The sequence below is a fragment of the Calonectris borealis genome, chromosome 5 (assembly GCF_964195595.1).
Source record: "Calonectris borealis chromosome 5, bCalBor7.hap1.2, whole genome shotgun sequence".
Taxonomy (NCBI): Eukaryota; Metazoa; Chordata; class Aves; order Procellariiformes; family Procellariidae; genus Calonectris; species Calonectris borealis.
In genome coordinates this window covers 6,803,134-6,827,788 of record NC_134316.1, presented here as the reverse complement: position 1 = coordinate 6,827,788, position 24,655 = coordinate 6,803,134, and the positions used below count along the sequence as shown (strand labels likewise).

General features: G+C 59.3%; 3 protein-coding genes and 2 pseudogenes across 3 annotated transcripts; all 5 read left to right on the top strand.

Annotated features, from left to right (window-relative positions):
• The first annotated feature begins 1,329 nt into the window (after window positions 1-1,329).
• On the top strand, window positions 1,330-2,632 carry LOC142083186 (inositol 1,4,5-trisphosphate receptor-interacting protein-like 1; annotated as a pseudogene).
• Window positions 2,633-6,756: 4,124 nt separating this feature from the next.
• LOC142083185 (inositol 1,4,5-trisphosphate receptor-interacting protein-like 1) lies at window positions 6,757-8,352 on the top strand. The gene has a single exon (XM_075152419.1). The coding sequence runs from the start codon at window positions 6,772-6,774 to the stop codon at window positions 8,350-8,352; it is 1,581 nt and encodes a 526-aa protein (XP_075008520.1). The 5' UTR covers window positions 6,757-6,771.
• Window positions 8,353-10,182: 1,830 nt separating this feature from the next.
• On the top strand, window positions 10,183-13,080 carry LOC142083184 (inositol 1,4,5-trisphosphate receptor-interacting protein-like). Its single transcript, XM_075152418.1, is given in 5 exon segments — window positions 10,183-10,383; window positions 10,683-10,804; window positions 11,481-11,623; window positions 11,803-11,915; window positions 11,917-13,080. Coding segments are annotated over 5 exon segments (1,743 nt in total).
• Window positions 13,081-16,877: 3,797 nt separating this feature from the next.
• On the top strand, window positions 16,878-18,521 carry LOC142083182 (inositol 1,4,5-trisphosphate receptor-interacting protein-like). The gene is given in 3 exon segments (XM_075152417.1): window positions 16,878-17,049; window positions 17,190-17,341; window positions 17,343-18,521. Coding segments are annotated over 3 exon segments (1,503 nt in total).
• A 4,405-nt stretch (window positions 18,522-22,926) lies between these two features.
• On the top strand, window positions 22,927-24,214 carry LOC142083181 (inositol 1,4,5-trisphosphate receptor-interacting protein-like 1; annotated as a pseudogene).
• Window positions 24,215-24,655: the final 441 nt, after the last annotated feature.

Genomic DNA, 24,655 nt, shown 5'->3' with positions numbered 1-24,655 from the left:
GTCGCAAGTCAAGCAAGAAGGGCAGGAGGCTGGCTTGGCTGACCAGGAATCTCCTTTGGGAACTTAGGCGGCAAACGAAAGTGTACGGGCTTTGGAAAGGGATCTGGGGGTGTTGGTTGATGTAAGCTCAATGGGAGTCAACAACGTGCCCTGGCGGCCAAAAGGGCCAGCCATCTCCTGGGGTGCGCTAGGCACGGTATAGCCAGCCCGTGCAAAGAAGGGATTGACCCACTATACTCAGTACTGGTGCGGCCTCACCTCCAGTACTGTGTGCAGTTTTGGGCACCACAACGTAGGAAGGATGTAGAAAGATCAGAATGTGTCCAAAGGAGGGCAACAAAGATGGTGGAAGGACTAGCGGGCACGTCCTTATGAGGCGCGGCTGAGGCCACGGGGTTTGTTCAGCTTAGAGGAGAGGAGACTGAGGGGTGACCACGTTGCTGTCCACAACGCCCGCAGGACGGGGAGCGGAGAGGGAGGTGCTGATGCTTCTCTCTGGGGTCTGGTGAGAGGACGCAAAGGAATGGCTTAAAGCTGCGTCAAGGGGAGTTCGGACTGGACATTAGGAAAAAGTTCTTCAGGGAGAGGGTGGTCAAGCAGTGGAACGAGCTCCCCCCAGGAAACGGTCATGGCCCAAGCCTCTTGGTACTCAGGAAGCAATTGGACAATGCTCTTAGAGACGTGATGGAACTTTAAGGCTGCCCAGGGTGGAGTCAGGGGTTGCACTCCATGATCCTCGTGGGTCCCGTCCAACTCAGGATATTCTATGGTGATGAGACTGCCATTGGCAGGCAGGTGATAATGAACCCCAAATACAGCACCACGCAAGCTCCGGTGAAGAAAATTAGCTCTAGCCCAGCCTTCACCAGTACACCAGGGCAGCTGGAGCGGCTGAGCCGGGGTGGGGCCGAAGGGCGGGGCTGGCCGGCGGGCGTGCCTGTGATGCGCTCGGGCGCCTGTGACAGCACAGGGCACGGCTCACAACGGGGGCGGTTATCAGGGGCGCCAGCAGCAGCGCTGCCCCAGTACGGCCTGGGCCAGCGGTGAGTGCGCACGCGGGGGGAGGCCGGGCTGGGCGAGGGCCGGGGCAGAAACGCGGCCCCCGGGGCGGGGGGTTCTCACCCTGCATCGAGGGCCCAGCCGCTCGCGGGAGCGCCTTGGGCAGGGCACGGGGCCGCCGCCGGCGCGGCTGGGCGCAGGCCTTGCTGCCTCCCAGCTGCCTCGCCCCCTCTCCTACCCGCCCCCAGCTCCCTGCGGCTCCCGTCCCCGCTCCCCCCGCCGCCACCTCCCAGCCCCACTGAACCCCTTCTCTCCCTCCTCCTGCAGGCCATGGCCGCCATAAAATTCTTCGCCTTGGTTGTGCAAATCATCATCCAGCTCCTGCAGATGGTCGGTGATGAGCTGGATGAGGCCACGCGCGAGCGCATGCAGCAGCGCGCGGAGATGCTGAGCCGGGAGATGACTCGGCTGCTGCAGGAGCTGGAGCAGAGCACCCGGGAGCAGAGCACCCAGGAGCAGAGCACCCGGGAGCAGAGCGGCTTTGCCTGGGGAGCCCTGCTCTTTGCCGCCTTGCAGCAGTGGCAGTTCTGGGCGATTGCTGGAGCCCTGGTCCTGCTCTTCGGGCTCTGCTGGTGGCTCAGGAAAAGGAGCCGTGAGCCAGGCAGCAGCAGCAAGGAGGGCAGTTCCAGAAGCAGGGTGGATAAGGAGGACCAAGAAGAAAAACCCAGTTTTGCACTGGATGTGGGCAGAATTTCGGTCAAGCGCCTCCTGGACTTGCCAATATCATTCACGATGGCGGAGAAGCTGGTGGAAGAACTTCTCCGTATCTGCCGAAACCTTTCCAGGAATAGTTTCAAGCCGCGACTGAAGCCAGCCATCAGGGTGGGCATCCCCTGCGAAGGTTGGAGTCCCCGTGAGGAAGACATCATCTACCGCCTGCTCGTGCCCCTGCAGCCCCCCCGTGGGCACGCCTTCCACCTGGAGCTGGGCACCGCGGGGGAGAGGCCAGCGAAGGACTCCTACATCCGCGTGGAGCTGGAGTGCACCTGCCGAAGGGAGCAGCTGGGGGAGAACATGCTGTGCTTCCTCCACCACCCTGAGGAGGAGTTGAGGAGAAATCAGGGTCCCAGCCTCCTAGGCACTCTCTGCACTGGCCCCTACCTCGACCTGGAGAAAACCACCCTCTGGTTCCAGACATTGGTAGAAGGAGCCTGGATGCTTTTGCCTCTGTCGAGAGACTACCGTTTAACAGTGCTGCCCTCCAGGCGCTCCTGCAAGCTCCGGTTGACAAGCGCTTCCAACAGTACCCTTCTGATTGAGATGATGTTTGCGGTGCAGCAAGAAGACTCGGACACCTTCCTGAGCATTGAGTAGGCAGAGGCCAGTGTTACCAGCAGCAAAGAGCTGGCCAGAGAGCTGTGCTATGGCAGAGGTGCAGTTCCTCAGGGACAGGGCCAGGCCTGAAGACACTCCCCGGGGAGCTGGTGCCACACCACTGAGAACGCTGGACACAGAGAACACGCTACTCAATTTGCAGTGGGAATTGCTGCCGCACCTTTCCTCCACCGCAAAAGCACACTCTGGGGAGTGGGACCCGATGCAGCTGAAGGGGCCGTTGCAAGGAGGCTTGTGACAGAGACTGCCGCTACCACCTGGGCAGCGACCGCCCTCCCTCTTCGAGAGAGTCCATTCCTTCTGGAAGATTTACCAATAAATCACTTGTTTAACAAACAAACGCTCGTCCGGGAGTGTCTGTGCATGACCTTGTCGGGGAACGTGGGCACAGGGTGCTGACAGCTCAGCTGCCACAGAGCTGGGGAGCCTTTTGCAGAAGAGCTGATGCGGTGGGCTCTGGTTTCGCTGCTTCTGTAACTAAGGCTCCCCCACCTCTCCGTGCTCCTGCGTTGGGGCGATCGGAATAATCTGTCACCCTCCACAGCTGTGCACGTTGCCTGTGTGCCGTAGGGAGCCCAAAGTGGCTTCCTTGGGAGCCCTACGCAAACCAGGCCCTGGGAGCCCGACAGCATTGCCCTTGGGCGACCCCAGCGGGGTGGGTATCACGCTGTCGGAGTGGGGAGCCCTTGGCACAGGGGACAAGTGCCACGACTGCAGGGCAGGGCTCTGGCTGCTCTGGCTCCTGCACGAGCACGAGACTCCTTCGCCCTACCCTCTCGTGACCTGCAAGCTCAGGTTCCCACCACCTTAACGAGGGAGACTTAACACGTGCAGCAAGGTTCAAGGAAGCTTTTGAGACGTCTCCGATTCAAAGCATGCACTTGTGCAGTCCATGCCACGTTTAGGAGAAGCAGTGGCCTGACGGCAGCTGTGTGGCAGAAGAGGTGCCTCATACCTGTATGTGGGACACCTCCGACCAATGTCGGTATATGGGCGAAGCTTTGCAAGATCCTCGGTAATTGTCACATCGAAAGAGGTGCCTGTGTCTGAGTGCTAAAGAAGCCCAACGGGTGCCCGGTGCCCATCAGCCCAAGGGCCGTGGCTTTTGCAGGCTCTGCGAGGGCCGTGCTCTTACAGCACTTTCTGTTGCCTTTTCTTGCAGCAGGCCTAGTCGGGGCCTGTGTCCGAGAGGGGCTAGGGTGCAGGCATGATCGTCGGGGAGCGGAGAATTCAGAGCACGGGAGCAACAGACAGGATCCAGGAAAAGCCAGGCAGGTAAAGCTGAGCCACCCACCCAGCCGCGTTAGAACCAGTGCCACAGGAAAGCACGCAAGGTATTAGCAATGGAGATTCCTTACTGAGAGGCACCCAAGCACCTGTTTGCCGCGCAGACGATTTCTCTAGAGCAGTTTGCTGCTCACCAGGAGCTCACGTTTGGGACGTCGCTGAGCCAAGCCTGCTGAACCGTACAGGATATCATCCGCCCCTCCTATGCGAAGTAGGGTCTGACAGTACTGGGACGAGGCAACTTAGAACCATCGAAAGAGACTGTATGTCCCTCGGAACAATGCTAAAAGGATCAGGAGCACAGGCGGTGGTCTCCTCTCTCCTGCCAGCCAGAGGAAGGGCTTCAGAAAGGAGGAGACCAATTGAACCGGTGAACGCCTGGCTGCATAGCTGCTACTCAAGGTTTTGGCTTCTGTGATTGTGGATCCTCCTTTGAGAAGCCAGGTCTGTGGGGAGGTGATGGCATCACCTGACCTCATAGCGCAGGGAAAAAGAGGGGAGAATGCGCGACACAGAAAGGAAAGGGAAATCCCCGCGCAGCAGCCCTCTGCCAAGAGCGGCAGCGTCCTCCTCCCAGTGGTCTCCCCAGCACAGCACCCGGTGAAGACCACGGTGCCTACAAAGATGAGTTTCGCCCCGCTTTCCCTTCGCACCGTCACGGACATTTGGCCATTTCGCACGGGCTGAGAAACTCCCTGGCAGCTCCGGCTGGGCAGGGACCAAGCGAGAGGCACCGCTGATGTGCCTCCGTGTGTTCACTGGGGTCCGGGTGGAGAATCTGCCTGTCCCAGATACTCCCCAGGGAGTTGGTACCGCAGAACTGAACATGCTGGCCATGGAGAAGACGGTGCTCTATGGTCAGTGGGAGCTGCCCGCTGGGAAATCGCCACCCGCACCCCCTCATCACCCTGGGGAAATCTCTCTCTGGCAGCAACGTCCTCTGGCAGTGGCACAGCAGGAACAGAGATCCTGCCACAGGCAGGCCCCATCCCACCACCAGCACATACACCACCACCCAGGCATCGGCGTCACGAAGGCACCAAGAGCACACCCGTGCCCACAAGCACAGAGGTCAGCACCAAGGGAGCCGATCCCATCTCATGGGATGGGATCTCAAGGAGCAAAGCATCCACGGGCTGTACAGCGCTTGCAGCTGGGGACGACACGCTTGAGAGCCTCTGCCTAAAGATCAGGGGAAAAGCTCACAGGGCGGATGTTCCTGCAGGAGTCTACTATGGATCCCCCAGCCAGGGTGATGACACCGATGTACGATTCTGAAAGGAATCGAGGGAAATCTCTGCATCAGTCGCCCTATGTCGGCCTTACGGGCGACTTCAACTTCCCGGCTGCTAACTGGGACTGTCATAGAGCAGAGACGAACAGGCCCAGGGAATTCCTGAAGCCCACGTTGAAGGTAACTTTTTGATACGGGTACTAAGGGAGCCGACTAGGAAAGGTGCCCTCCTAGACCTGTTGTCTGTCCATAGAGATGCTCTCGTGGGTGAAGTGAGGATTGGTGGCTGTCTTGGCCATAGCGATCAAGAAATGGTTGAGTTGAAAATCTTTGGTGATATGGGAAAAACTGCCAGCAGAGCTACTACCCTGGATTCTGGGAGAGCAGACCTCAGGCTGCTCAAGGAACTAGCTAGTAAGGTCCCCTGGAATTCTGCTTTCGAGGGTATTGGTGTCCATAAACGCTGGTCACTTTTTAAGAGCCATTTCTTAAGAGCACAGGAGCGGGCAATTCCCCTGTGTCGCAAGTCAAGCAAGAAGGGCAGGAGGCTGGCTTGGCTGACCAGGAATCTCCTTTGGGAACTTAGGCGGCAAACGAAAGTGTACGGGCTTTGGAAAGGGATCTGGGGGTGTTGGTTGATGTAAGCTCAATGGGACTCAACAACGTGCCCTGGCGGCCAAAAGGGCCAGCCATCTCCTGGGGTGCGCTAGGCACGGTATAGCCAGCCCGTGCAAAGAAGGGATTGACCCACTATACTCAGTACTGGTGCGGCCTCACCTCCAGTACTGTGTGCAGTTTTGGGCACCACAACGTAGGAAGGATGTAGAAAGATCAGAATGTGTCCAAAGGAGGGCAACAAAGATGGTGGAAGGACTAGCGGGCACGTCCTTACGAGGCGCGGCTGAGGCCACGGGGTTTGTTCAGCTTAGAGGAGAGGAGACTGAGGGGTGACCGCGTTGCTGTCCACAACGCCCGCAGGACGGGGAGCGGAGAGGGAGGTGCTGATGCTTCTCTCTGGGGTCTGGTGAGAGGACGCGAAGGAATGGCTTAAAGCTGCGTCAAGGGGAGTTCGGACTGGACATTAGGAAAAAGTTCTTCAGGGAGAGGGTGGTCAAGCAGTGGAACGAGCTCCCCCCAGGAAACGGTCATGGCCCGAGCCTCTTGGTACTCAGGAAGCAATTGGACAATGCTCTTAGAGACGTGATGGAACTTTAAGGCTGCCCAGGGTGGAGTCAGGGGTCGCACTCCATGATCCTCGTGGGTCCCTTCCAACTCAGGATATTCTATGATGATGAGACTGCCATTGGCAGGCAGGTGATAATGAACCCCAAATACAGCACCACGCAAGCTCCGGTGAAGAAAATTAGCTCTAGCCCAGCCTTCACCAGTACACCGGGGCAGCTGGAGCGGCTGAGCCGGGGTGGGGCCGAAGGGCGGGGCTGGCCGGCGGGCGTGCCTGTGATGCGCTCGGGCGCCTGTGACAGCACAGGGCACGGCTCACAACGGGGGCGGTTATCAGGGGCGCCAGCAGCAGCGCTGCCCCAGTACGGCCTGGGCCAGCGGTGAGTGCGCACGCGGGGGGAGGCCGGGCTGGGCCAGGGCCGGGGCAGAAACGCGGCCCCCGGGGCGGGGGGTTCTCACCCTGCATCGAGGGCCCAGCCGCTCGCGGGAGCGCCTTGGGCAGGGCACGGGGCCGCCGCCGGCGCGGCTGGGCGCAGGCCTTGCTGCCTCCCAGCTGCCTCGCCCCCTCTCCTACCCGCCCCCAGCTCCCTGCGGCTCCCGTCCCCGCTCCCCCCGCCGCCACCTCCCTCCCTCCCAGCCCCACTGAACCCCTTCTCTCCCTCCTCCTGCAGGCCATGGCCGCCATAAAATTCTTCGCCTTGGTTGTGCAAAGCATCATCCAGCTCCTGCAGATGGTCGGTGTTGAGCTGGATGAGGCCATGCGCGAGCGCATGCAGCAGCGTGAGGAGATGCTGAGCCGGGAGATGACTCGGCTGCTGCAGGAGCTGGAGCAGAGCACCCGGGAGCAGAGCACCCAGGAGCAGAGCACCCAGGAGCAGAGCGGCTTTGCCTGGGGAGCCCTGCTCTTTGCCGCCTTGCAGCAGTGGCAGTTCTGGGCGATTGCTGGAGCCCTGGTCCTGCTCTTCGGGCTCTGCTGGTGGCTCAAGAAAAGGAGCTGTGAGCCAGACAGCAGCAGTGACGAGGAGAGCTCCAGCAGCGACAGGGAGCAGGTGGTGGAGGAGGAGGAGGAAGAAGAAGAAGAAGGCGGCAATGGTGATGTATATGACCTGCAAAGGTTTTATGACGAGCACATACAGTCGCCAGTTCAGAACTTGGCCACAGAGTGCAAGGAGGTGAAGCTCTTGGTGGATCACTTCATTCTTGTCATGGAAAAGTTATTCTCAAAGAGTTTCTTCCCAGTGTTGCAATCAGCCATCGGGGTGGGCAGCGCCTTCGAAGGTTGGAGTCCCCGTGAGGAAGACATCATCTACCGCCTGCTCGTGCCCCTGAAGTCCCCCCAGGGGCACGTCTTCCACCTGGTGCAGGACACTGCGGGGGAGATGCCGGCAAGGGACTTCTGCATCCACGTTGATCTGGTGTGCACCTGCCTGAACGAGCAGCTGGCAGGAGAGATGCTGTGCTTCCTCCATTGCCCCGAGGAGGAGCTGAGCAGAAAACAGGAGCCCAGCCTCCTACGCACCCTCTGCACCGGCTCCTACCTAGATGTGCAGAAAACTGCCCACTGGTTACAGGACTGGCTGAAAGATGTCTGGGTGGTTTTGCCTCAGTCGAGGAAATACCGTCTAACGGTGCTGCCCTCCAGCCGCTCCTGCAAATTCCAGGTGACCAATGGCAACAACAGAAGCCTCTGGATTGAGATGATATTTGGGGTGCAGCAACGCGACTCGGACATCTTTGTGAGCAGCCGGACTTTAGACACCATCTTCACCCCAAGCATCGTGTGGCCGGAGAGCTACACTGTGGCAGAGGTGAAGTTCTTCAGGCATGTGGCCAGCCATGCCCCGCAGGACAGCGTCCACCTCAAATGCCTGCAGCTCTGCGCCCGCATCCTGATGTGCAGAGGCTCTTCCACCTATGCCTTGAAGACAGCTGTGATGCACCTCCTGACCCTGTCACGCTGGGGCAGCGTCTCTTTCGTGCCGGGGCTGCTGCGCATCATGCGGTACCTGCACCACTGCCTGGAGGAGAAACGCCTCAACCACTTCTTCTTTGGCAATGAGAACGTGCCCGAGGAGATAATCTTGCCCCCAGCCTTCCAAACGGCCGATCCGCTCAACCTCTTCCAGCACCTGGCGCAGGACCCGGATGCCCACGCCGAGGCAGTGCGTGAGTTCATGAAGCTGGGAGATCGGCTCGCAAGAGTGCGGGGAGTACCCAGAGATGCGTTTGCGGGGCTCATACCTGACGGCAGATGACCAGCTCCTACTGCAGGGAAAAAGAGGGGAGAATGCGGGACGAGGCAGGGGAAGGGCAAACCCTCTGCAGCAGCCCTCTGCCAAGAGCAGCGCTCTTCTCCTCTCCACAGTCTCCCCAGCACAGCAGCCGGTGATGACCACAGTGGCGACAAAGATGAGTTTCGCCCTGCTTTCCCCTCGTGCTGGGGCGGCCAGGACGGTGATTTCACACGGGCCCAGAAATTCTTGCTGGCAGCTCCGGCTGTGCAGGGACCAAGCGAGAGGCACCACCCATGTGCCTCTGTGTGTTCCCTGGGGTCCGTGTGGAGAATCTGCCCATCCCAGGCACTCCCCGGGGAGCCGGTACCACCAGGATATGGAGAAGACGCTGCTCCGTCGGCAGTGGGAATTGCTGCCGCACCTTTCCTCCACAGCAGAAGCACACTCTGGGGAGTGGGACCCGATGCAGCTGAAGGACCCGTTGCAAGGAGGCTTGCGACAGAGACTGCCGCTACCACCTGGGCAGCGACCGCACCCCCTACTTGGAGAGAGTCCATTCGTGGATTGAGATGTAAAGATGTAAAGATGTCAATAAATCACTTGTTTGAGAAACAAACGCTCGTCCGTCAGTGTCTGGGCATCACTTTGTGGGGGAACGCGGGCACAGGGTGCTGACAGCTCAGCTGCCCCAGAGTCGGGGAGCCTTTTGCAGAAGAGCTGATGCGGTGGGCTCTGGTTTCATGATTCACTGGGCTGTGGCTTCCCAGGGGTTGTGGGTTAATGCCAGGAGGCAGCCTGGCATCACACAGCAGCTCTATCACTTGCCCCCAGTGGGACGGTGGAGACAATCGAAAGGGTCAAATTGGGAAAACTTGTGGGCTGAGAGGGGACAGGTTAGAAGGTAAAGCAAGAGCTACGCGCCCAGGCAAAGCAAAACAAGGAATTCATTCACCGCTCCCCTGGTCTGCTGAGCAGACCTGCCTTTTCGGGAAGCTTTCTGCCTCCCTGGGGCTCGGGTTGGAGGCGTTACCAGGAAACTTCCAAGCCTTGCTCGGCCCTCAGATTATTAGCCGCTCTTGCTTTTTCATGTGGGTACCAACGATGTCGTGATGAGAAGCCCAAGGGCGGTCAGAAGAGACTTCAGGGCCTCGGGGAGATCGGCAAAGGGATCAGGAGCGCAGGCAGTATTCTCCTCTGTGCTTCCACTTGTGGGGAATGACCTTGAAACAAACAGGCGGACGCAACTTCTCAATACTGGCTCCCAGGCCAGCGTCACTGGCCGAATCTGGGGATTTTCAATCATCGGATGGTCTCTGTGACACCAGGCCTGCTGGGGCCTGACGAGGTGCACCGTTCTCAGTGGGGGAAATGTATTTTTGCTCACGAGCTAGCGGGGCTGATTGAAAGCGCTTTAAACTAGGTTTGAAGGGGGGAAGGCATAAAATGGGGCTTAACGAGCGATAAGCTAAGGGACGGCATGACGATGCTTGAGGAGGGGTGTGCTAGTGAGAGCTTTCACTCTGCTCCACGAAGTACTGAGTAGGCTGGAGCAGAGTTGAAATGTTTGTACACGAATGCACGCGGTGTGAGGAACAGACAGGAGGAACTGGAGGCCTTGGCTCAGTCCCAGAGCTACGACACCACTGGCGTGAGTGAGACTTGTTGGGAGGAGTCCTGTGAGCGGAGTGCTGTGCTGGACGGTTACGGCTCTTCAGGAGAGAGCGGCAGGGCGGGCGAGGCGGGGGGTAGTGCTGTATGTAAAGGAGGGCTTGGGCTGTACAGCGCTTGCAGCTGGGGACGACACGCTTGAGAGCCTCTGCCTAAAGATCAGGGGAAAAGCTCACAGGGCGGATGTTCCTGCAGGAGTCTACTATGGATCCCCCAGCCAGGGTGATGACACCGATGTACGATTCTGAAAGGAATCGAGGGAAATCTCTGCATCAGTCGCCCTATGTCGGCCTTACGGGCGACTTCAACTTCCCGGCTGCTAACTGGGACTGTCATAGAGCAGAGACGAACAGGCCCAGGAAACTCCTGGAGCCCACGTTGAAGGTAACTTTTTGATACGGGTACTAAGGGAGCCGACTAGGAAAGGTGCCCTCCTAGACCTGTTGTCTGTCCATAGAGATGCTCTCGTGGGTGAAGTGAGGATTGGTGGCTGTCTTGGCCATAGCGATCAAGAAATGGTTGAGTTTAAAATCTTTGGTGATATGGGAAAAACTGCCAGCAGAGCTACTGCCCTGGATTCTGGGAGAGCAGACCTCAGGCTGCTCAAGGAACTAGCTAGTAAGGTCCCCTGGGAGTCTGCTTTCGAGGGTATTGGTGTCCGTAAACGCTGGTCACTTTTTAAGAGCCATTTCTTAAGAGCACAGGAGCGGGCAATTCCCCTGTGTCGCAAGTCAAGCAAGAAGGGCAGGAGGCTGGCTTGGCTGACCAGGAATCTCCTTTGGGAACTTAGGCGGCAAACGAAAGTGTACGGGCTTTGGAAAGGGATCTGGGGGTGTTGGTTGATGTAAGCTCAATGGGAGTCAACAACGTGCCCTGGCGGCCAAAAGGGCCAGCCATCTCCTGGGGTGCGCTAGGCACGGTATAGCCAGCCCGTGCAAAGAAGGGATTGACCCACTATACTCAGCACTGGTGCGGCCTCACCTCCAGTACTGTGTGCAGTTTTGGGCACCACAACGTAGGAAGGATGTAGAAAGATCAGAATGTGTCCAAAGGAGGGCAACAAAGATGGTGGAAGGACTAGCGGGCACGTCCTTACGAGGCGCGGCTGAGGCCACGGGGTTTGTTCAGCTTAGAGGAGAGGAGACTGAGGGGTGACCGCGTTGCTGTCCACAACGCCCGCAGGACGGGGAGCGGAGAGGGAGGTGCTGATGCTTCTCTCTGGGGTCTGGTGAGAGGACGCGAAGGAATGGCTTAAAGCTGCGTCAAGGGGAGTTCGGACTGGACATTAGGAAAAAGTTCTTCAGGGAGAGGGTGGTCAAGCAGTGGAACGAGCTCCCCCCAGGAAACGGTCATGGCCCGAGCCTCTTGGTACTCAGGAAGCAATTGGACAATGCTCTTAGAGACGTGATGGAACTTTAAGGCTGCCCAGGGTGGAGTCAGGGGTTGCACTCCATGATCCTCGTGGGTCCCTTCCAACTCAGGATATTCTATGGTGATGAGACTGCCATTGGCAGGCAGGTGATAATGAACCCCAAATACAGCACCACGCAAGCTCCGGTGAAGAAAATTAGCTCTAGCCCAGCCTTCACCAGTACACCGGGGCAGCTGGAGCGGCTGAGCCGGGGTGGGGCCGAAGGGCGGGGCTGGCCGGCGGGCGTGCCTGTGATGCGCTCGGGCGCCTGTGACAGCACAGGGCACGGCTCACAACGGGGGCGGTTATCAGGGGCGCCAGCAGCAGCGCTGCCCCAGTACGGCCTGGGCCAGCGGTGAGTGCGCACGCGGGGGGAGGCCGGGCTGGGCCAGGGCCGGGGCAGAAACGCGGCCCCCGGGGCGGGGGGTTCTCACCCTGCATCGAGGGCCCAGCCGCTCGCGGGAGCGCCTTGGGCAGGGCACGGGGCCGCCGCCGGCGCGGCTGGGCGCAGGCCTTGCGGCCTCCCAGCTGCCTCGCCCCCTCTCCTACCCGCCCCCAGCTCCCTGCGGCTCCCGTCCCTGCTCCCCCCGCCGCCACCTCCCAGCCCCACTGAACCCCTTCTCTCCCTCCTCCTGCAGGCCATGGCCGCCATAAAATTCTTCGCCTTGGTTGTGCAAATCATCATCCAGCTCCTGCAGATGGTCGGTGATGAGCTGGATGAGGCCACGCGCGAGCGCATGCAGCAGCGCGCGGAGATGCTGAGCCGGGAGATGACTCGGCTGCTGCAGGAGCTGGAGCAGAGCACCCAGGAGCAGAGCACCCAGGAGCAGAGCGGCTTTGCCTGGGGAGCCCTGCTCTTTGCTGCCTTGCAGCAGTGGCAGTTCTGGGCGATTGCTGGAGCCCTGGTCCTGCTCTTCGGGCTCTGCTGGTGGCTCAGGAAAAGGAGCCGTGAGCCAGGCAGCAGCAGCAAGGAGGGCAGTTCCAGAAGCACGGTGGATAAGGAGGACCAAGAAGAAAAACCCAGTTTTGCACTGGATGTGGGCAGAATTTCGGTCAAGCGCCTCCTGGACTTGCCAATATCATTCACGATGGCGGAGAAGCTGGTGGAAGAACTTCTCCGTATCTGCCGAAACCTTTCCAGGAATAGTTTCAAGCCGCGACTGAAGCCAGCCATCAGGGTGGGCATCCCCTGCGAAGGTTGGAGTCCCCGTGAGGAAGACATCATCTACCGCCTGCTCGTGCCCCTGCAGCCCCCCCGTGGGCACGCCTTCCACCTGGAGCTGGGCACCGCGGGGGAGAGGCCAGCGAAGGACTCCTACATCCGCGTGGAGCTGGAGTGCACCTGCCGAAGGGAGCAGCTGGGGGAGAACATGCTGTGCTTCCTCCACCACCCTGAGGAGGAGTTGAGGAGAAATCAGGGTCCCAGCCTCCTAGGCACTCTCTGCACTGGCCCCTACCTCGACCTGGAGAAAACCACCCTCTGGTTCCAGACATTGGTAGAAGGAGCCTGGATGCTTTTGCCTCTGTCGAGAGACTACCGTTTAACAGTGCTGCCCTCCAGGCGCTCCTGCAAGCTCCGGTTGACAAGCGCTTCCAACAGTACCCTTCTGATTGAGATGACGTTAGCGGTGCAGCAAGAAGACTCGGACACCTTCCTGAGCATTGAGTAGGCAGAGGCCAGTGTTACCAGCAGCAAAGAGCTGGCCAGAGAGCTGTGCTATGGCAGAGGTGCAGTTCCTCAGGGACAGGGCCAGGCCTGAAGACACTCCCCGGGGAGCTGGTGCCACTCAACTGAGAACGCTGGACACAGAGAACACGCTACTCAATTTGCAGTGGGAATTGCTGCCGCACCTTTCCTCCACCGCAAAAGCACACTCTGGGGAGTGGGACCCGATGCAGCTGAAGGGGCCGTTGCAAGGAGGCTTGTGACAGAGACTGCCGCTACCACCTGGGCAGCGACCGCCCTCCCTCTTCGAGAGAGTCCATTCCTTCTGGAAGATTTACCAATAAATCACTTGTTTAACAAACAAACGCTCGTCCGGGAGTGTCTGTGCATGACCTTGTGGGGGAACGCGGGCACAGGGTGCTGACAGCTCAGCTGCCACAGAGCTGGGGAGCCTTTTGCAGAAGAGCTGATGCGGTGGGCTCTGGTTTCGCTGCTTCTGTAACTAAGGCACCCCCACCTCTCCGTGCTCCTGCGTTGGGGCGATCGGAATAATCTGTCACCCTCCACAGCTGTGCACATTGCCTGTGTGCCATAGGGAGCCCAAAGTGGCTTCCTTGGGAGCCCTACGCAAACCAGGCCCTGGGAGCCCGACAGCATTGCCCTTGGGCGACCCCAGCGGGGTGGGTATCACGCTGTCAGAGTGGGGAGCCCTTGGCACAGGGGACAAGTGCCACGACTGCAGGGCAGGGCTCTGGCTGCTCTGGCTCCTGCATGAGCACGAGACTCCTTCGCCATACCCTCTCGTGACCTGCAAGCTCAGGTTCCCACCACCTTAACGAGGGAGACTTAACACGTGCAGCAAGGTTCAAGGAAGCTTTTGAGATGTCTCCGATTCAAAGCATGCACTTGTGCAGTCCATGCCACGTTTAGGAGAAGCAGTGGCCTGACGGCAGCTGTGTGGCAGAAGAGGTGCCTCATACCTGTATGTGGGACACCTCCGGTGGAAATCCAATGTCGGTATATGGGCGAAGCTTTGCAAGATCCTCGGTAATTGTCACATCGAAAGAGGTGCCTGTGTCTGAGTGCTAAAGAAGCCCAACGGGTGCCCGGTGCCCGTCAGCCCAAGGGCCGTGGCTTTTGCAGGCTCTGCGAGGGCCGTGCTCTTACAGCACTTTCTGTTGCCTTTTCTTGCAGCAGGCCTAGTCGGGGCCTGTGTCCTAGAGGGGCTAGGGTGCAGGCATGATCGTCGGGGAGCGGAGAATTCAGAGCACGGGAGCAACGGACAGGATCCAGGAAAAGCCAGGCAGGTAAAGCTGAGCCACCCACCCAGCCGCGTTAGAACCAGTGCCACAGGAAAGCACGCAAGGTATTAGCAATGGAGATTCCTTACTGAGAGGCACCCAAGCACCTGTTTGCCGCGCAGACGATTTCTCTAGAGCAGTTTGCTGCTCACCAGGAGCTCACGTTTGGGACGTCGCTGAGCCAAGCCTGCTGAACCGTACAGGATATCATCCGCCCCTCCTATGCGAAGTAGGGTCTGACAATACTGGGACGAGGCAACTTAGAACCATCGAAAGAGACTGTATGTCCCTCGGAACAATGCTAAAAGGATCAGGAGCACAGGCGGTGGTCTCCTCTCTCCTGCCAGCCAGAGGAAGGGCTTCAGAAAGGAGGAGACCAATTGAACCGGTGAACGCCTGGCTGCATAGCTGCTACTCAAGGTTTTGGCTTCTGTGATTGTGGATCCTCCTTTGAGAAGCCGGGTCTGTGGGGAGGTGATGGCATCACCTGACCTCATAGCGCAGGGAAAAAGAGGGGAGAATGCGCGACACAGAAAGGAAAGGGAAATCCCCGCGCAGCAGCCCTCTGCCAAGAGCGGCAGCGTCCTCCTCCCAGTGGTCTCCCCAGCACAGCAGCCGGTGAAGACCACGGTGCCTACAAAGATGAGTTTCGCCCCGCTTTCCCTTCACACCGTCACGGACATTTGGCCATTTCGCACGGGCTGAGAAACTCCCTGGCAGCTCCGGTTGGGCAGGGACCAAGCGAGAGGCACCGCTGATGTGCCTCCGTGTGTTCACTGGGGTCCGGGTGGAGAATCTGCCTGTCCCAGACACTCCCCAGGGAGTTGGTACCGCAGAACTGAACATGCTGGCCATGGAGAAGACGGTGCTCTATGGTCAGTGGGAGCTGCCCGCTGGGAAATCGCCACCCGCACCCCCTCATCACCCTGGGGAAATCTCTCTCTGGCAGCAACGTCCTCTGGCAGTGGCACAGCAGGAACAGAGATCCTGCCACAGGCAGGCCCCATCCCACCACCAGCACATACACCACCACCCAGCCATCGGCGTCACGAAGGCACCAAGAGCACACCCGTGCCCACAAGCACAGAGGTCAGCACCAAGGGAGCCGATCCCATCTCATGGGATGGGATCTCAAGGAGCAAAGCATCCACGGGCTGTACAGCGCTTGCAGCTGGGGACGACACGCTTGAGAGCCTCTGCCTAAAGATCAGGGGAAAAGCTCACAGGGCGGATGTTCCTGCAGGAGTCTACTATGGATCCCCCAGCCAGGGTGATGACACCGATGTACGATTCTGAAAGGAATCGAGGGAAATCTCTGCATCAGTCGCCCTATGTCGGCCTTACGGGCGACTTCAACTTCCCGGCTGCTAACTGGGACTGTCATAGAGCAGAGACGAACAGGCCCAGGAAACTCCTGGAGCCCACGTTGAAGGTAACTTTTTGATACGGGTACTAAGGGAGCCGACTAGGAAAGGTGCCCTCCTAGACCTGTTGTCTGTCCATAGAGATGCTCTCGTGGGTGAAGTGAGGATTGGTGGCTGTCTTGGCCATAGCGATCAAGAAATGGTTGAGTTTAAAATCTTTGGTGATATGGGAAAAACTGCCAGCAGAGCTACTACCCTGGATTCTGGGAGAGCAGACCTCAGGCTGCTCAAGGAACTAGCTAGTAAGGTCCCCTGGGAGTCTGCTTTCGAGGGTATTGGTGTCCGTAAACGCTGGTCACTTTTTAAGAGCCATTTCTTAAGAGCACAGGAGCGGGCAATTCCCCTGTGTCGCAAGTCAAGCAAGAAGGGCAGGAGGCTGGCTTGGCTGACCAGGAATCTCCTTTGGGAACTTAGGCGGCAAACGAAAGTGTACGGGCTTTGGAAAGGGATCTGGGGGTGTTGGTTGATGTAAGCTCAATGGGAGTCAACAACGTGCCCTGGCGGCCAAAAGGGCCAGCCATCTCCTGGGGTGCGCTAGGCACGGTATAGCCAGCCCGTGCAAAGAAGGGATTGACCCACTATACTCAGTACTGGTGCGGCCTCACCTCCAGTACTGTGTGCAGTTTTGGGCACCACAACGTAGGAAGGATGTAGAAAGATCAGAATGTGTCCAAAGGAGGGCAACAAAGATGGTGGAAGGACTAGCGGGCACGTCCTTATGAGGCGCGGCTGAGGCCACGGGGTTTGTTCAGCTTAGAGGAGAGGAGACTGAGGGGTGACCGCGTTGCTGTCCACAACGCCCGCAGGACGGGGAGCGGAGAGGGAGGTGCTGATGCTTCTCTCTGGGGTATGGTGAGAGGATGCGAAGGAATGGCTTAAAGCTGCGTCAAGGGGAGTTCGGACTGGACATTAGGAAAAAGTTCTTCAGGGAGAGGGTGGTCAAGCAGTGGAACGAGCTCCCCCCAGGAAACGGTCATGGCCCAAGCCTCTTGGTACTCAGGAAGCAATTGGACAATGCTCTTAGAGACGTGATGGAACTTTAAGGCTGCCCAGGGTGGAGTCAGGGGTTGCACTCCATGATCCTCGTGGGTCCCTTCCAACTCAGGATATTCTATGGTGATGAGACTGCCATTGGCAGGCAGGTGATAATGAACCCCAAATACAGCACCACGCAAGCTCCGGTGAAGAAAATTAGCTCTAGCCCAGCCTTCACCAGTACACCGGGGCAGCTGGAGCGGCTGAGCCGGGGTGGGGCCGAAGGGCGGGGCTGGCCGGCGGGCGTGCCTGTGATGCGCTCGGGCGCCTGTGACAGCACAGGGCACGGCTCACAACGGGGGCGGTTATCAGGGGCGCCAGCAGCAGCGCTGCCCCAGTACGGCCTGGGCCAGCGGTGAGTGCGCACGCGGGGGGAGGCCGGGCTGGGCGAGGGCCGGGGCAGAAACGCGGCCCCCGGGGCGGGGGGTTCTCACCCTGCATCGAGGGCCCAGCCGCTCGCGGGAGCGCCTTGGGCAGGGCACGGGGCCGCCGCCGGCGCGGCTGGGCGCAGGCCTTGCTGCCTCCCAGCTGCCTCGCCCCCTCTCCTACCCGCCCCCAGCTCCCTGCGGCTCCCGTCCCCGCTCCCCCCGCCGCCACCTCCCAGCCCCACTGAACCCCTTCTCTCCCTCCTCCTGCAGGCCATGGCCGCCATAAAATTCTTCGCCTTGGTTGTGCAAATCATCATCCAGCTCCTGCAGATGGTCGGTGATGAGCTGGATGAGGCCACGCGCGAGCGCATGCAGCAGCGCGCGGAGATGCTGAGCCGGGAGATGACTCGGCTGCTGCAGGAGCTGGAGCAGAGCACCCAGGAGCAGAGCACCCAGGAGCAGAGCACCCGGGAGCAGAGCGGCTTTGCCTGGGGAGCCCTGCTCTTTGCTGCCTTGCAGCAGTGGCAGTTCTGGGCGATTGCTGGAGCCCTGGTCCTGCTCTTCGGGCTCTGCTGGTGGCTCAGGAAAAGGAGCCGTGAGCCAGGCAGCAGCAGCAAGGAGGGCAGTTCCAGAAGCAGGGTGGATAAGGAGGACCAAGAAGAAAAACCCAGTTTTGCACTGGATGTGGGCAGAATTTCGGTCAAGCGCCTCCTGGACTTGCCAATATCATTCACGATGGCGGAGAAGCTGGTGGAAGAACTTCTCCGTATCTGCCGAAACCTTTCCAGGAATAGTTTCAAGCCGCGACTGAAGCCAGCCATCAGGGTGGGCATCCCCTGCGAAGGTTGGAGTCCCCGTGAGGAAGACATCATCTACCGCCTGCTCGTGCCCCTGCAGCCCCCCCGTGGGCACGCCTTCCACCTGGAGCTGGGCACCGCGGGGGAGAGGCCGGCAAAGGACTCCTACATCCGCGTGGAGCTGGAGTGCACCTGCCGAAGGGAGCAGCTGGGGGAGAACATGCTGTGCTTCCTCCACCACCCTGAGGAGGAGTTGAGGAGAAATCAGGGTCCCAGCCTCCTAGGCACTCTCTGCACTGGCCCCTACCTCGACCTGGAGAAAACCACCCACTGGTTCCAGATATTGGTAGAAGGAGCCTGGATGCTTTTGCCTCTGTCGAGAGACTACCGTTTAACAGTGCTGCCCTCCAGGCGCTCCTGCAAGCTCCGGTTGACAAGCGCTTCCAACAGTACCCTTCTGATTGAGATGATGTTTGCGGTGCAGCAAGAAGACTCGGACACCTTCCTGAGCATTGAGTAGGCAGAGGCCAGTGTTACCAGCAGCAAAGAGCTGGCCAGAGAGCTGTGCTATGGCAGAGGTGCAGTTCCTCAGGCACAGGGCCAGGCCTGAAGACACTCCCCGGGGAGCTGGTGCCACACCACTGAGAACGCTGGACACAGAGAACACGCTACTCAATTTGCAGTGGGAATTGCTGCCGCACCTTTCCTCCACCGCAAAAGCACACTCTGGGGAGTGGGACCCGATGCAGCTGAAGGGGCCGTTGCAAGGAGGCTTGTGACAGAGACTGCCGCTACCACCTGGGCAGCGACCGCCCTCCCTCTTCGAGAGAGTCCATTCCTTCTGGAAGATTTACCAATAAATCACTTGTTTAACAAACAAAGGCTCGTCCGGGAGTGTCTGTGCATGACCTTGTCGGGGAACGTGGGCACAGGGTGCTGACAGCTCAGCTGCCACAGAGCTGGGGAGCCTTTTGCAGAAGAGCTGATGCGGTGGGCTCTGGTTTTGCTGCTTCTGTAACTAAGGCACCCCCACCTCTCCGTGCTCCTGCGTTGGGGCGATCGGAATAATCTGTCACCCTCCACAGCTGTGCACATTGCCTGTGTGCCATAGGGAGCCCAAAGTGGCTTCCTTGGGAGCCCTACGCAAACCAGGCCCTGGGAGCCCGACAGCATTGCCCTTGGGCGACCCCAGCGGGGTGGGTATCACGCTGTCAGAGTGGGGAGCCCTTGGCACAGGGGACAAGTGCCACGACTGCAGGGCAGGGCTCTGGCTGCTCTGGCTCCTGCATGAGCACGAGACTCCTTCGCCATACCCTCTCGTGACCTGCAAGCTCAGGTTCCCACCACCTTAACGAGGGAGACTTAACACGTGCAGCAAGGTTCAAGGAAGCTTTTGAGACGTCTCCGATTCAAAGCATGCACTTGTGCAGTCCATGCCACGTTTAGGAGAAGCAGTGGCCTGACGGCAGCTGTGTGGCAGAAGAGGTGCCTCATACCTGTATGTGGGACACCTCCGGTGGAAATCCAATGTCGGTATATGGGCGAAGCTTTGCAAGATCCTCGGTAATTGTCACATCGAAAGAGGTGCCTGTGTCTGAGTGCTAAAGAAGCCCAACGGGTGCCCGGTGCCCGTCAGCCCAAGGGCCGTGGCTTTTGCAGGCTCTGCGAGGGCCGTGCTCTTACAGCACTTTCTGTTGCCTTTTCTTGCAGCAGGCCTAGTCGGGGCCTGTGTCCTAGAGGGGCTAGGGTGCAGGCATGATCGTTGGGGAGCGGAGAATTCAGAGCACGGGAGCAACGGACAGGATCCAGGAAAAGCCAGGCAGGTAAAGCTGAGCCACCCACCCAGCCGCGTTAGAACCAGTGCCACAGGAAAGCACGCAAGGTATTAGCAATGGAGATTCCTTACTGAGAGGCACCCAAGCACCTGTTTGCCGCGCAGACGATTTCTCTAGAGCAGTTTGCTGCTCACCAGGAGCTCACGTTTGGGACGTCGCTGAGCCAAGCCTGCTGAACCGTACAGGATATCATCCGCCCCTCCTATGCGAAGTAGGGTCTGACAATACTGGGACGAGGCAACTTAGAACCATCGAAAGAGACTGTATGTCCCTCGGAACAATGCTAAAAGGATCAGGAGCACAGGCGGTGGTCTCCTCTCTCCTGCCAGCCAGAGGAAGGGCTTCAGAAAGGAGGAGACCAATTGAACCGGTGAACGCCTGGCTGCATAGCTGCTACTCAAGGTTTTGGCTTCTGTGATTGTGGATCCTCCTTTGAGAAGCCGGGTCTGTGGGGAGGTGATGGCATCACCTGACCTCATAGCGCAGGGAAAAAGAGGGGAGAATGCGCGACACAGAAAGGAAAGGGAAATCCCCGCGCAGCAGCCCTCTGCCAAGAGCGGCAGCGTCCTCCTCCCAGTGGTCTCCCCAGCACAGCAGCCGGTGAAGACCACGGTGCCTACAAAGATGAGTTTCGCCCCGCTTTCCCTTCACACCGTCACGGACATTTGGCCATTTCGCACGGGCTGAGAAACTCCCTGGCAGCTCCGGTTGGGCAGGGACCAAGCGAGAGGCACCGCTGATGTGCCTCCGTGTGTTCACTGGGGTCCGGGTGGAGAATCTGCCTGTCCCAGACACTCCCCAGGGAGTTGGTACCGCAGAACTGAACATGCTGGCCATGGAGAAGACGGTGCTCTATGGTCAGTGGGAGCTGCCCGCTGGGAAATCGCCACCCGCACCCCCTCATCACCCTGGGGAAATCTCTCTCTGGCAGCAACGTCCTCTGGCAGTGGCACAGCAGGAACGGAGATCCTGCCACAGGCAGGCCCCATCCCACCACCAGCACATACACCACCACCCAGCCATCGGCGTCACGAAGGCACCAAGAGCACACCCGTGCCCACAAGCACAGAGGTCAGCACCAAGGGAGCAGATCCCATCTCATGGGATGGGATCTCAAGGAGCAAAGCATCCACGGGCTGTACAGCGCTTGCAGCTGGGGACGACACGCTTGAGAGCCTCTGCGTAAAGATCAGGGGAAAAGCTCACAGGGCGGATGTTCCTGCAGGAGTCTACTATGGATCCCCCAGCCAGGGTGATGACACCGATGTACGATTCTGAAAGGAATCGAGGGAAATCTCTGCATCAGTCGCCCTATGTCGGCCTTACGGGCGACTTCAACTTCCCGGCTGCTAACTGGGACTGTCATAGAGCAGAGACGAACAGGCCCAGGAAACTCCTGGAGCCCACGTTGAAGGTAACTTTTTGATACGGGTACTAAGGGAGCCGACTAGGAAAGGTGCCCTCCTAGACCTGTTGTCTGTCCATAGAGATGCTCTCGTGGGTGAAGTGAGGATTGGTGGCTGTCTTGGCCATAGCGATCAAGAAATGGTTGAGTTTAAAATCTTTGGTGATATGGGAAAAACTGCCAGCGGAGCTACTACCCTGGATTCTGGGAGAGCAGACCTCAGGCTGCTCAAGGAACTAGCTAGTAAGGTCCCCTGGGAGTCTGCTTTCGAGGGTATTGGTGTCCATAAACGCTGGTCACTTTTTAAGAGCCATTTCTTAAGAGCACAGGAGCGGGCAATTCCCCTGTGTCGCAAGTCAAGCAAGAAGGGCAGGAGGCTGGCTTGGCTGACCAGGAATCTCCTTTGGGAACTTAGGCGGCAAACGAAAGTGTACGGGCTTTGGAAAGGGATCTGGGGGTGTTGGTTGATGTAAGCTCAATGGGAGTCAACAACGTGCCCTGGCGGCCAAAAGGGCCAGCCATCTCCTGGGGTGCGCTAGGCACGGTATAGCCAGCCCGTGCAAAGAAGGGATTGACCCACTATACTCAGTACTGGTGCGGCCTCACCTCCAGTACTGTGTGCAGTTTTGGGCACCACAACGTAGGAAGGATGTAGAAAGATCAGAATGTGTCCAAAGGAGGGCAACAAAGATGGTGGAAGGACTAGCGGGCACGTCCTTACGAGGCGCGGCTGAGGCCACGGGGTTTGTTCAGCTTAGAGGAGAGGAGACTGAGGGGTGACCGCGTTGCTGTCCACAACGCCCGCAGGACGGGGAGCGGAGAGGGAGGTGCTGATGCTTCTCTCGGGGGTCTGGTGAGAGGACGCGAAGGAATGGCTTAAAGCTGCGTCAAGGGGAGTTCGGACTGGACATTAGGAAAAAGTTCTTCAGGGAGAGGGTGGTCAAGCAGTGGAACGAGCTCCCCCCAGGAAACGGTCATGGCCCGAGCCTCTTGGTACTCAGGAAGCAATTGGACAATGCTCTTAGAGACGTGATGGAACTTTAAGGCTGCCCAGGGTGGAGTCAGGGGTCACACTCCATGATCCTCGTGGGTCCCTTCCAACTCAGGATATTCTATGGTGATGAGACTGCCATTGGCAGGCAGGTGATAATGAACCCCAAATACAGCACCACGCAAGCTCCTGTGAAGAAAATTAGCTCTAGCCCAGCCTTCACCAGTACACCGGGGCAGCTGGAGCGGCTGAGCCGGGGTGGGGCCGAAGGGCGGGGCTGGCCGGCGGGCGTGCCTGTGATGCGCTCGGGCGCCTGTGACAGCACAGGGCACGGCTCACAACGGGGGCGGTTATCAGGGGCGCCAGCAGCAGCGCTGCCCCAGTACGGCCTGGGCCAGCGGTGAGTGCGCACGCGGGGGGAGGCCGGGCTGGGCCAGGGCCGGGGCAGAAACGCGGCCCCCGGGGCAGGGGGTTCTCACCCTGCATCGAGGGCCCAGCCGCTCGCGGGAGCGCCTTGGGCAGGGCACGGGGCCGCCGCCGGCGCGGCTGGGCGCAGGCCTTGCTGCCTCCCAGCTGCCTCGCCCCCTCTCCTACCCGCCCCCAGCTCCCTGCGGCTCCCGTCCCCGCTCCCCCCGCCGCCACCTCCCTCCCTCCCAGCCCCACTGAACCCCTTCTCTCCCTCCTCCTGCAGGCCATGGCCGTCATAAAATTCTTCGCCTTGGTTGTGCAAATCATCATCCAGCTCCTGCAGATGGTCGGTGATGAGCTGGATGAGGCCACGCGCGAGCGCATGCAGCAGCGCGCGGAGATGCTGAGCCGGGAGATGACTCGGCTGCTGCAGGAGCTGGAGCAGAGCACCCAGGAGCAGAGCACCCAGGAGCAGAGCGGCTTTGCCTGGGGAGCCCTGCTCTTTGCTGCCTTGCAGCAGTGGCAGTTCTGGGCGATTGCTGGAGCCCTGGTCCTGCTCTTCGGGCTCTGCTGGTGGCTCAGGAAAAGGAGCCGTGAGCCAGGCAGCAGCAGCAAGGAGGGCAGTTCCAGAAGCAGGGTGGATAAGGAGGACCAAGAAGAAAAACCCAGTTTTGCACTGGATGTGGGCAGAATTTCGGTCAAGCGCCTCCTGGACTTGCCAATATCATTCACGATGGCGGAGAAGCTGGTGGAAGAACTTCTCCGTATCTGCCGAAACCTTTCCAGGAATAGTTTCAAGCCGCGACTGAAGCCAGCCATCAGGGTGGGCATCCCCTGCGAAGGTTGGAGTCCCCGTGAGGAAGACATCATCTACCGCCTGCTCGTGCCCCTGCAGCCCCCCCGTGGGCACGCCTTCCACCTGGAGCTGGGCACCGCGGGGGAGAGGCCGGCAAAGGACTCCTACATCCGCGTGGAGCTGGAGTGCACCTGCAGAAGGGAGCAGCTGGGGGAGAACATGCTGTGCTTCCTCCACCACCCTGAGGAGGAGTTGAGGAGAAATCAGGGTCCCAGCCTCCTAGGCACTCTCTGCACTGGCCCCTACCTCAACCTGGAGAAAACCACCCACTGGTTCCAGACATTGGTAGAAGGAGCCTGGATGCTTTTGCCTCTGTCGAGAGACTACCGTTTAACAGTGCTGCCCTCCAGGCGCTCCTGCAAGCTCCGGTTGACAAGCGCTTCCAACAGTACCCTTCTGATTGAGATGATGTTTGCGGTGCAGCAAGAAGACTCGGACACCTTCCTGAGCATTGAGTAGGCAGAGGCCAGTGTTACCAGCAGCAAAGAGCTGGCCAGAGAGCTGTGCTATGGCAGAGGTGCAGTTCCTCAGGGACAGGGCCAGGCCTGAAGACACTCCCCGGGGAGCTGGTGCCACACCACTGAGAACGCTGGACACAGAGAACACGCTGCTCAATTTGCAGTGGGAATTGCTGCCGCACCTTTCCTCCACCGCAAAAGCACACTCTGGGGAGTGGGACCCGATGCAGCTGAAGGGGCCGTTGCAAGGAGGCTTGTGACAGAGACTGCCGCTACCACCTGGGCAGCGACCGCCCTCCCTCTTCGAGAGAGTCCATTCCTTCTGGAAGATTTACCAATAAATCACTTGTTTAACAAACAAACGCTCGTCCGGGAGTGTCTGTGCATGACCTTGTGGGGGAACGTGGGCACAGGGTGCTGACAGCTCAGCTGCCACAGAGCTGGGGAGCCTTTTGCAGAAGAGCTGATGCGGTGGGCTCTGGTTTTGCTGCTTCTGTAACTAAGGCTCCCCCACCTCTCCGTGCTCCTGCGTTGGGGCGATCGGAATAATCTGTCACCCTCCACAGCTGTGCACGTTGCCTGTGTGCCATAGGGAGCCCGAAGTGGCTTCCTTGGGAGCCCTACGCAAACCAGGCCCTGGGAGCCCGACAGCATTGCCCTTGGGCGACCCCAGCGGGGTGGGTATCACGCTGTCGGAGTGG

Excerpts from the sequence above, each read along its gene's own strand:
- LOC142083185 (XM_075152419.1), top strand. The coding sequence starts at position 6,772 with ATGGCCGCCATAAAATTCTTCGCCTTGGTTGTGCAAAGCATCATCCAG.